Source organism: Aulonocara sp. 'chitande type north' Nkhata Bay, linkage group LG20 (genome assembly GCF_057382095.1).
Source record: "Aulonocara sp. 'chitande type north' Nkhata Bay isolate Kocher_YH1m ecotype deep benthic linkage group LG20, A_spYH_male_GT1.1, whole genome shotgun sequence".
NCBI classification, from domain to species: domain Eukaryota; kingdom Metazoa; phylum Chordata; class Actinopteri; order Cichliformes; family Cichlidae; genus Aulonocara; species Aulonocara sp. 'chitande type north' Nkhata Bay.
Genome location: NC_141363.1, coordinates 30,292,310 through 30,303,636, shown reverse-complemented (window position 1 = coordinate 30,303,636; position 11,327 = coordinate 30,292,310). Strand labels below are relative to the sequence as shown.

The following is an 11,327-nucleotide window of genomic DNA, read 5'->3' as shown; positions in this document are numbered from 1 at the left end:
AAAAGCTACAGTTATATAATCAATATGGACTTAAAGGACAGACTTATAAGCTTTAATTCAAGGGGTGTCCAATACCACTGATGAGTTAGAGCTGGTCCAGTGTTTTTACAGTGTTCTGTTTTTATTTATTATTTTGTTTTGTGAGCTGCTTCTATTTTTTTTTCTTCACAAGTTAATGCGGTAAAAGGTTGTGAGATGTTTCCAAGTGACGTGTTTGGAAAGCAGCTGTGAACCACAACGTGCCATCAAAAGAGCTCTTAAGTACAAGTGTAACAGACCAAATATCAGCTGCAAAACAAGAAAAAACAGCTCCTTCAGCGTGATAGTGAGTGCATTAGAGAGGCCAAATCATTTAGACAGGAAAAAAAACAAACCAAGGCACTTTGCAACATAACAAAGTCCACATTTCCATGGATGACAACACCGGTGGATGATCCTGGGATCCTTTCCATTGTAAATGGAGCCTGACTGATATTTAGGACGATACTGATATTTGTTATTTTAAAAATATGATATTGCGATATATTTGTCGATATCTTTTTCTTTTTTTTAAAGAAGACATAAAATAAACATAAACATTTGTTACGTGTACGGTACTTTTTTTTTATCCCCTACCTGAAGCTGCACGGATCAGCTGCTTGTTGCGTTTGGTGGGTTGCGAATAGGGAAGTTGCAGAGTGCCCTCTGGTGGACAACTTATGCAATATCAACACCCACAACGTGGTTGAAGGGCGTTTCTCTCTTCTATGTCATTTATGAGCTGTTACAAATGCAGGTACCAATAGACTGGCATACAACTAAGTCAGTCGGGCTCTAATTATAAGGATACAGAGGGTTAACGACAAGGTTCAAACCATACCTGAAAGTAAAAGGAAAGACTTTGCCAGAGCAGTTTGGAAACACCATTCTTTAAACAAATAAAACTGACATCAACCTTTACCGGCATGACGGGACAAAAAAAATTTGGCACAGCCATCCATTGGCTCATAAATCAAGCATACAGCATCTAATAAAAAAATGGACTGGAAACAGTATGATGCACAGACACACATGCTTTCCAGTTTCACTAATCACTAGTGTTGTGATGACACAAGACAGAAAGAGTCATGAAAAACTTAAATGTTGGGCTAAACACCACAAAGTAGGAAACTCATTCCACATTAATTTATTAAATTACATTCTAGCTGCTGAAAATAAGTGACTGTGAAAGATGGTTGTGATTTTTCAACAGTTCATGCAATATTTTTGTTTAACTCAAAGCTGAGAGTCTGTACTTAACGTCCATATTCACTCTGTAATAGGGGTGGGTTTTAATAATCGATTTATCGATTAAAATCGATTCTGGCTTGGATAACGTGATATCGATTCATTAAAATCCCGAATCGATTTTTTTATATAAATGTATTTTGCCCAAAATTCAAGAATCTCAGGTGAAACGTCACAAAATTTTGACAACCACCAAACATTTAAAACAGTAAATGAGAGCAGGTACACGGCTTCTGCACAAAGACGTAAACACAAAGCGCGGACCCGCGGATCAGAATCAGTGAGATGTCGCCTTTCTCACCCGACAGCACGGACACGGTCTGGGCTGAAAGCCGACAGCTCGCTGATTCTGATCCGCGGGTCCGCGCTTTGTGTTTACGCCCTTTTTGCGCTGATTCTAAAGCTGTTAGTTTTATCTCTCTCCAAACAATACTGACCAAACCAGCAGCAAAAGAAGATCCCAACTACGCTTCACAAAAACATCGTCATGGACTCCCTCTGACTTTTTCTGTTTTGCTTCCACCACAATAAAATCACACTTCATGCACAGCTCTCTCTTTCTCAGTGTACTTCAAGAACAGTTTCCCGTCTATTCACGAAATCTGTTTTCTGCATTATTCGCTTGCTTGTTACGCACAAGTCTACCGTTATTTACAGCGCTGTCGGCCACTGTTTTTTTTTTCCTTTTACTTACTTCCGAAAAGAAAACCTAATTTCTGCCATTCAATAGGCTTCTGAACAAATTTAAACTTTTTAAAATTATACAAAATGCAAAACGCTGTGTCTCTAATAAAACCACTGTAACTTCAGAGATAATGTTCATATGTTGATTAATGGTTTTCTTTCGTTTTTGATGTACTGCAGAATATTTGTACAAAATCCCAGGCCAGGAAAACCTCCTTCATGTTTTTCTGTGTTTTATCTTCAGCTACTTTGACACAAAGGCATCTGCTGTGATGCTCACACCTTTGATAAAGTCTGGAAAGTGTCAGCTTCCTTTTTATAGATACAAAAATATGTAAATGTACTGATCTGAATTATAACATTTCTGACTGTCTGAGGCAAAATTTCCCAGATTCGAATCGAATTGAATCGAATCGTGGATCGAATCGATTCAGGACCCTGTGAATCCGAATCGAATCGAATCTATTCTAGAAATCAGTGACGATACCCAGCCCTACTCTGTAACACTTGAATTTGTTTTTGTGAAATCTTTAAATGAGAAAATGTGTTCTCTGGTGTGTTGACAAGCACTTATTTTGCTTTCACGATGCTTGATCTGTTCATCATTCTTTAGCTGCCTGTGACCAGCCATTTCAAGTCATCTCACAGCAAACCAGCACACTGTCAGCTGGATTTGGCACACATGAGAATTCTGTTAACGAATTATATTTATAGCTCACATTGAAGGTGGTAAAAATGTACTATTAAATCAAAAATTATGCTTTATTGTTTTGATTTATTGTTCTGAGTTCAGTCTATGTGGTTGTTACAATTGTGAAATAAATGCATATTTCAGGCATTTTATACAAGAACTATCTAAAAAGGGCAGTTTCACATTTACAGAATGTTTGAACTGAACACATTAAGGTGTTTTTATCTGTAGCTGTGTTTGTTAAACACTTTACATTTTTGTGGAATTATATGTTTTGTGTCTTCTCCAGGTTTGGCTATATCTGTTTAGAAACACATGACAGTGTATATAAACTCTTTCTCAAGGATTATATCATGTAGCCATGATTTTTGTCCTTTCTACATATCTTTTCTGAAATGTGTTTAAAAATACTTTGCAGGCATCCAATAAACAGACAAAGTTTATTGCAGAATTCACTGTTTCTCCCAAACAAGTTGGTTTCTAAGACTTTTTTTTTCTTGTGCTGTAAGTTAAATGTCAACTCAAACTCTGACTGCACAGTTTGTTTGTGAGATGTGATTTCCCACACTTTCACTCTAAGAGTGACATTCATCCTCCCGAGCAGTTCCCATGCAGGGTCATAGTTTTGACTGCTCTCTCTGGTATTTCATTCCATTTTTTTATGTTGTAGGCTGCCTTTTTTTTCTTTTGCTATCACAACAAGCTTTTAAAAAGTTTAAATCGGCGCTTTGGATAAATGCCGCGTCGTGTCTTTCCAACGAAACCGAAAGGATGGAGGCAAATGATTGATTGCAGAAGTTGTCCTTGACTTGATCGGACTGGAGTTTGGTGAAATCCTAAGCCCGGCGTCAGCAATCCACGACGGGGAAGGAAATAGGAGCAGTCAGTTTGGTAATGTTGGAAGCCACGGAGCGCCACATCGGAAGTCTACCCGTCGCCGTATTAACGTCTCCGCCACAGGTAGTGCAAAAGTACTGAAGGGGAGCCAAAGAAAAAAAAAAGTGAAAGTTTGGAGCTCACCATGAGCGAAGACGGTCACGACTAGAGATGGGTTTGCTCGTCTGAAGATCCTGCAGAAAAACATGATAAATGGTAAGCGCAGTTTGAACATCTGGTGCGTACTTACGCAGTAAATGAGCTGCTGCTGATGAAGCGTGCACACCGACGTATATTAATGTGGTTATTTCGACTTTGGTCGAGATGTCAGGTGGCGCAGACAGCTGGAAACTGACAGATGCTTTTAACGCACTGTGCGCCTCAGCGGGAGCCAAATTGAGCGATGATTCGTGGCCTGTTTTCCTTGGTTGCGTGTGAAGAGTTGTAACACTGCTCTCTTTTCATAGTGTCTGACTGGAACTCTGCTCCGTAGTGTCCTGGTGGCTGTCTTGTTGGCCTACTCCTGTGGGAAAAGTAGATGTAACTATAAAGAAATACTGGGCTCCTACAGAGAAGTCATCTCCGTTGAACTACAGAATCTGGTATGATTGCAAAGTTTATCATAAGACTGTGGGATTAATTAACTGTGGTAGATATTTAAAAATGATTGTGTTTTAAGTATTGTATTGGCAGACATCCCCACTAACTAAACTACCATTAAATGCAAGTTCACTGCAATCAGTTACAGCTGTGATAAAGCTTGTGAGTTAATAACATGTGCTAGGCTGCCCTCCAGTGTTTGCTCTTCAAGTAAAGCTCTTTCTCCCCTCTCTCTTTTGCATCACAAGCCAAATAAATGTCTTAAATAACTCAACACTGGGCTTTTTCTTTTGCAGAATCTGACTGTTTCAGCGAATAAATTTAAAGAGAGAGACCCTTGTCCCTCAGGAAAGGTAAGTGGCACTACATTATATGCACTTTCAGCACCATGGACAGGGTAAAAATGACAACCTGCGTGGCACATGTTGTACATTTACGTTTGGGTAAATACAGAAGAAGTTTTCAACCTTTGACTGACATGCTAGATGGACTATTCCACCTTTTTAATTTTCTACACGTTTGGGCTGTTATCTCATGGCAGGCACGTCGCATCCTGGTTTCCATCTATGGTATGACACAGCAGATGCGGTGTCAGGGGAGTGGCAAAAATCAATCTGACCTGGAGAAGCCAGTTGAGAGCATGGAGCAGCTAATTGTGCAAAACTGCCGTCCCCAGTATTTGGTAAGATGACTTTAATGTGTTCTTCTGAGCCCCCAGCACCACCGCACAGTGAGAAAACAAGCCAAACCGCTCTTGTGCTATTTTCTTTTTCCATTTTTTTCAGGGAAATAAAACCTCTTGTTCAGCTGTCCAGAAAATACGAGGAAAGAAGAGAAAAAGGATGAGGTTAATCCGAGTTATCAAGGCACTGATCACTTGCTGGCAAAAACTTCAAAGTGTCTCTGTGCTTTAAAAGTAGGAAATGTATCTCCCTGGTTCCTATAGGCCTGTGCTACTTTCTCATGAAGACATAAGGTGAATTTACACAGTGTTCCTTGCTACAGATAGCGAATATTACATGTGACCAATCAGTGACTGTGTTTAGACAGCTATTTTTCAAAAGCAAAGTCATGAATGTTTACTGTTGTCAAGTTCTCAGTGTCTTGTGTATTAAAAGCTACACCAGCATCTGCATGTCAGCATTGCTACATTTTATGGAATAGCTTTATATAGTAAGCAAAGATAAGCTAAAGATCGACGCGTTCAGATACTTTTAGACCATTTTAAAAGTTTCTCCTGTTGTACAAACTCTTATGTTTTGTGTTTGCAAACCACATGTCATCATACCCAAAAATGTTCTTATGTCGGTTATATAGTTGAGTATATGCCACATAATAAAATTTGTACATGTTTGATTTATACTATTCTGAAGTGAGCCTATGCAGTTATTGTAATAATGATATTAATTAATTAATTATTATTATTAGGGGTGCTATAGGTGTATCAGCTATAGACTTTTGTTGCAAGATATTATATAACCATCCTTTTTTTCATTATTTTGATTAAGGAATGAATGTTAGTGTTACAAAATGTCATTCAATAAATATTGCACAATGTCTTTATTGTAAAGAATGGAAACATATAGAAGCTTGTTTCTGTCAATCAAGATTTTTTTTATTTTAATTTAATTTTTTTTTGTTAGTCAAAATTTTCAGGTGATGTCTTGAAATTTTCTACTCATGACAAATCACTCAATTTTAAAACATTTAGTCAGTAACTTGACGTTTTGTGAAAAAAGTTCTAACTTAGCTTCTAACTACTTTTTTTTTTCTGAGTGACGGAAAAAAGCTTCCATAAAGAGGTCACAAGAAAAAGCTAAATGTGAATAAAGCAGATATTAATACATGCTGGCTAAATCATTATATTTTAAATAAAGTGTAGCAAAAAAACCCCAACCAATCTGCTATTTATTTATTAGTGATCTGCTCTTAGCCACTTTGTAGTTTGCAGTTGTGATGGACAAGCTGATAGATGAGGTCAGGCAGGAGTCTCTGTGTACTGTGATGTTTGTAAACGACATTGTGATCTGTAGTGAGAGTAGTGAGAAGGGGTGAGAGCCTGGAGAGGTGGAGGTGTGCACTGAAGAGGAATGAAAGTCAGAAGAAGCAAGACATGTGTGTGACTGAGAGGGGGTAAAGGTGAGGATGCAAGGAGCAGAGGTAATGAAGGCAGACAAAAATATAGGAGGTGGAGGTGGCAGAGTTGAAAATGTTACGATTTTCATTTGTGGTGACAAGGATGGACAAGATTAGAAATGAGTCTACTGGAGGGCCAGCTTACGTTGAGTGGATTGGAGGCAAAGTTAGAAAGACAAGGCTGAGATGGACATGCGCGGATACAAGAATGAAGAGGAAGAAAAGAGCAAGACCACAGAGATTCGTGGATGTAGCGAAGGGGAGCATGCCAAGGTTTGGTGAGACAAGCGCGTACGCTAAATTGGATACGATACAGAGAAGATTAGCATGGCCCCTGCGCAAGGATGACACGCAAATTCGTGAGACAGAGGACGATGCATAGGGTGAGATCTCTGGCGACACCTACAGGCAGCAAGCAAAAGACGAAGTGCAAATATAGATAATATACAATAACTATACACATACACAAATCATATAATACATCTATATAATTATTCTATTATACATAAACGATTTATAACATTTTAAATTTATTAATTAATGTATTTAAATTAAAAGTAGACGGACACAAATGTGTTTCATGGTACTGTTTCCGTCCGGAGCAAGAAATTTGTGGCACAACTTCCACCATACGAACGACTCGAAACGTCAACAGCTGGATGTATGAAGTGTGGCTGTGAGAAAGGCTATTACACCGAAGTTACTAACACAGTGTAGCTTTAAAAAATTTTTTGCCATGTTTTCAGTCATCGAGAATCGCATCAATTGAAAGTATTAGCGTCAAAGCAGCAGCGGCTCTCTGACCTTTTGAGGAAATCCGTTTGAGTGATCTGCATTTAACAGGTGAGAGCAGAGTTTAGTTAGTTAATTCGTTAGTAGATTCACGTTAAGTACCCCTTAAAAGACATGGCCAGCAGCAGCAGTGGTAGTGTGGACATGGATCCAGATGTTGCCCTGAGGCTTTTCGAGGAGGGAGCTACCCTCGTGCTGCTGGGTGTTCCTCAGGGTACAGAGCTCGGAATCGACTGCAAGAGTTGGCAAGTGGGTCCTCGTTTCCGGGGTGTTAAAATGATCCCCCCTGGTCTGCACTTCCTCCACTACTGCTCGTCAGGCTATGGAGGACAAATTGGCCCGAAGACAGGCCTCTTCCTCTCTCTCAAACCCAGAGAGATCATACTGGCCAACTGGGACGCCAAGGAAGAAGATCTGGACTTCTCAGCCTCCAAGAATGAAGAGGAGTTGAGTCGGATTCGTGCCAGCTTGCGCGAGCTGGATCCTTACCTGGGCCCCTATCCCTATGAGGTGATGAGGAAGTGGGTGTCCCTCACTGACCGTATCAGTGAGGAAATGGCCAAAAACTTGCAGCCTCTCTCAGGTCGAGTATGTGCATTCAGTGACGTGATTCCCGAGCTTCAGTTCACACACACCAAAGACAGGGCGGAGCAGCCGAGGAATGACACGGCCTGTCAGAGCATGAAAGAGGGGCTTGACAGGCTCCCCAAGATGAAACAAAGGGAGGGTACGGAGTTGCGCTTCTCTGTCATCCCTAAGAAGACCTACCCTCCCGGGGCTACGCCGGCTGAGATCACCAAGTGCAGCATGGACCTGAGCTACGCTCTGGAGACGGTGCTGGAGAAGAACCACATGCAGGAGGCTCTTAACGTGCTGGGTATGTATCACATTTGTTAAAAATGGGTTACTCTTGATTCATTATGCAAGAAAAAGTACTGACATTTAGCCCCTCTCTCAGGTGAGCTGCAGTTTGCCTTTGTGTGTTTTCTCTTTGGAAATGTGTACGAGGGCTTCGAGCACTGGAAGTGCCTCCTCGCTCTGCTGTGCCGCTCAGAGGAGTCCATTCTGAAGCGCAAGGACCTCTACCTGGGGCTCATCGCCGTGCTCTACCACCAGCTTGGAGAAATACCTCCTGATTTTTTTGTTGACATTGTATCTCAAAACAACTTCCTTACCTCCACGCTGCAGGTACATGCACAAATCAGACTATAGTGTTTGTCACTTGATGCTCCTTTATATCTAACTAAATAATATATATTCATCTCACTGGTGCAAAATTGATTTTAGATGTGAACTAAGATGTTGTGATATTAAAAAGTTAAAAAAATGTGTTCTTGCAAACTAATCTTAAGTAATTTAGGGTCCATTAACCAGTATCACACTTTTCAACCAACAAGCCAGAAGATCAGCCTTTTACTTGCTCCTTGTGTGACTTTATTGGCCCACAAAAATGACAGTTTAATTTCAAGATTATACTATAGGAACATATAATTTTTTATTAGTAGATTCAAGCTGTATTCAGACTACATTGTGATCTGTGGACAGAATTAGAATTGAGTACATCAGAGGGACAGCTCAGGTTTGAGAGTTTGGAGAGGGAAGGCTGAGATGGTTTGGACATATGCAGAGGAGGGATAGTGGCCAGATTGTACAAAAGAAGCTGAATATGGAGATTCATGGATGTAGTGAAGGAAGATATGCAGAGAGTTTGTGTGACAGAGAAGGATGCTAGGGATAGGCGGAGATGGAGGCAGATTATCCACTGTGGTGACCCCTAAATGACGCAGCTAAAAGAAGAAGATTATTAGGAAAAAAGCTGTAAATAAAGGTTTAAAATAAATGTAGTGGAATAAATAAAATGGAAGTCAAAGCAGCTAAAAACAGTCGATCATTTCGGTCAGCTCTGTTCAGGGGTAAATCGGTCAGTGGAAACACCGTCACTGGTCCAAATGGGTCAGCAGCTGGGCTATCAACTTTCCCAGTAGAGTTTTCTGCTGGCCTTGGGCCATTGGCCTGTTGGTTATGTTGAACCCTGCATTTGTACTACTTAAACCCCAGCGGGGATTAAACCTGGGCTTGCTCCACACTTTGCATGCTCTTCTGGTTAAATGTAAAAAAATAAATTATAAAGATAATAATTCGTATGCAACGAGAAAGGGATGTTTAAATTGCCAGTGTGTTGAATACCTTTCACAACACTATTTTTTTATGGCTGGTATCTGAGGACAGTTTATAATTCGATCCGTACAACATACGTTCATAATCCTGAATGATCTCCACGACACACAGAAATGCTTGCAAACAGAAAATGGACCACAGTATCAAAGCATCACCTGAATTTTTACAGATCACATTTACAGTTACCAGTTTATAAAATTGTTTGATTAATTGTTCTTCACAGGATTTTTTCCAGTTTGCCATTGGGCCTGGTGTAGATGCCAACCTGCGTAAGAGAGCAGAGAAATTCAAAGCCCACCTGACCAAGAAGTTCAGATGGGATTTCGATTCAGACTTGGACGACTGTGAACCTGTTGTGGTGGAGCTGCCTGAAGGTGTGACAGTCGACTGAAACTACTCAATGGACTCTCCTCACCGAGAAAAAGGAACACAGAAGGAGATCCACAAAGTATCTTATGCTACAGTCACACTAGGGAAAACAGTGGGTGGAGACGACGGCACGACCAAACATTTTTGCAACTGACTGATCTCATTGGCTTTCAAATAGTTGCTTTGAAGATGGCGACCAAGTCTGTGATCACTTGCAGACAACTGCTATCTTTAAAGTGGATTTGGTGATGGTGATAAAATGGCAATACACTGAAATTCACATTATGTACTTACATTCAGAGTCCAGCTAGGACCTGATAGTTTTGAAGCATAATTTCAGACATTTCTACACGAATGGTGACACAGCTGCTGCAGGACGATGATTCAGCTGCAGAGTCACATAAGCATTCGGCAGCCTCACATTTAAATTAGCAGCTGGCAAACAGTTGCAGAGAGATGCAGTGAAGTCTGGTTCAGCAGAGACTGACTCAGAAAGATTGTGTTGTGTTGAATCTGTTTGTGTTCATAAATTAGACAGCATACTTTCTCCAGTCTGTCTGAGAGTGATTGCAGACAGAACCTATTCAGTCATTCAGAGGCTGAGCGTGTTGTTGGTCACTGCGACTGCTTCCAGCTGTTTGCTACCATCATTGTCTTTCTCCTAGTTACAAGGAATCCTCATAATGTTAGTTTGTGTAGCTCTATTAGTTCTTTTGCAGAGTGCATTGAAATGATCGTGTGTGAGCTGCACTACACCTGTGGGAAAAAGCATACTCACAAGATTTACCAGGTTTTCTGAAAGGGTTGGAACTCATAAAGTAATGATTTTCTTGTTAAAGTACTGCTTTGTTAAATTTTGTTTTTATTATATTTCTTTACTGTAATCAATTTAATAAAAACAGCACTTCTGAAACAAAATATCCACCTGTGTCTGGTGGTTTCTGTCACTGTTGTTTATCATTAATGAAGCTTTCAATACTTGCTGCCATGTCTTTTCTCTTTCTCCTCCACTAGATGGCGCACATAGGCTTATTTACAGCTTTAAAGCTGCTCTATAACACCATATTTGCAGATTGTCAGTTCCACAATCGATAAAAGCTGCTGTTTTTGGTGGGAAGGACTTGTAAGAAGAATTTCATACAATTTAGTAGCTTTTTTTTTTTTTTTTTTGCCTGTCCCGTTTGGCTCTTTTGCCATCAGAATTGTTGTCTAAAGGCAAAGAAAGATGCCCAACGGATTTACTTTACCAAATTGACCATCCCAGCCTTGCCGTAATGGTCCATTTGATTCACCTTTTATTGTTTATTTTATTTTCACTTACTGAATACGGGACAGACTTGACTGGGGGAAATAAGGAGAGAAAGAAAGAGGGAAAGAGAAACAGCTGAGAAGAGGGACGGGGGAGAAGGGCAAAAGACAAAAACCAACAGAATGAGCAGAAAAAAAATAAAATAAAAAATGCATATATCAATCACCTGGGTCACCTGCTGAGAAAGAAAAAAGAAAACAAGCACTGTCCCAGAAAGAGCTGAGGAGAGTCCCAGATGAGGGCTCACCCAGCAGCCGCGGAGCAGAAGCCAGGGGGAGTTGCAGTGACGCGCCCGTGAGCTCCGCCGGCAGCCAGCCGCGCCTGAGTGACCGAGCCCCAGGCTGAGAGGCCGGGGGCACCCCACCTCCGAAGTGGCCCGAGCGAGCCCCAGGCTCCAGGCCCCGACAAGCGGCCGCCAAGGAGTGA

General features: G+C 40.7%; 2 protein-coding genes and 1 non-coding gene across 3 annotated transcripts; all 3 read left to right on the top strand.

Moving 5' to 3' along the window:
- Positions 1 to 3,114: 3,114 nt before the first annotated feature.
- Positions 3,115 to 5,965, top strand: LOC147305910 (uncharacterized). The gene is made up of 5 exons (XM_086277154.1): positions 3,115 to 3,733; positions 3,985 to 4,119; positions 4,414 to 4,470; positions 4,659 to 4,799; positions 4,903 to 5,965. Exons 1-5 carry the CDS (start codon positions 3,731 to 3,733, stop codon positions 5,029 to 5,031), a joined length of 465 nt encoding a protein of 154 aa, XP_086133280.1. The 5' UTR covers positions 3,115 to 3,730; the 3' UTR covers positions 5,032 to 5,965.
- Positions 5,966 to 6,531: 566 nt separating this feature from the next.
- On the top strand, positions 6,532 to 6,632 carry LOC147305909 (U6 spliceosomal RNA). The gene has a single exon (XR_015126772.1). It is a non-coding gene; the product is annotated as a U6 spliceosomal RNA (small nuclear RNA).
- Positions 6,633 to 6,874: 242 nt separating this feature from the next.
- aar2 (AAR2 splicing factor) lies at positions 6,875 to 10,524 on the top strand. Its single transcript, XM_086278436.1, has 3 exons — positions 6,875 to 7,922; positions 8,004 to 8,233; positions 9,447 to 10,524. Exons 1-3 carry the CDS (start codon positions 7,160 to 7,162, stop codon positions 9,612 to 9,614), a joined length of 1,161 nt encoding a protein of 386 aa, XP_086134562.1. The 5' UTR covers positions 6,875 to 7,159; the 3' UTR covers positions 9,615 to 10,524.
- The last annotated feature ends 803 nt before the right edge of the window (positions 10,525 to 11,327 follow it).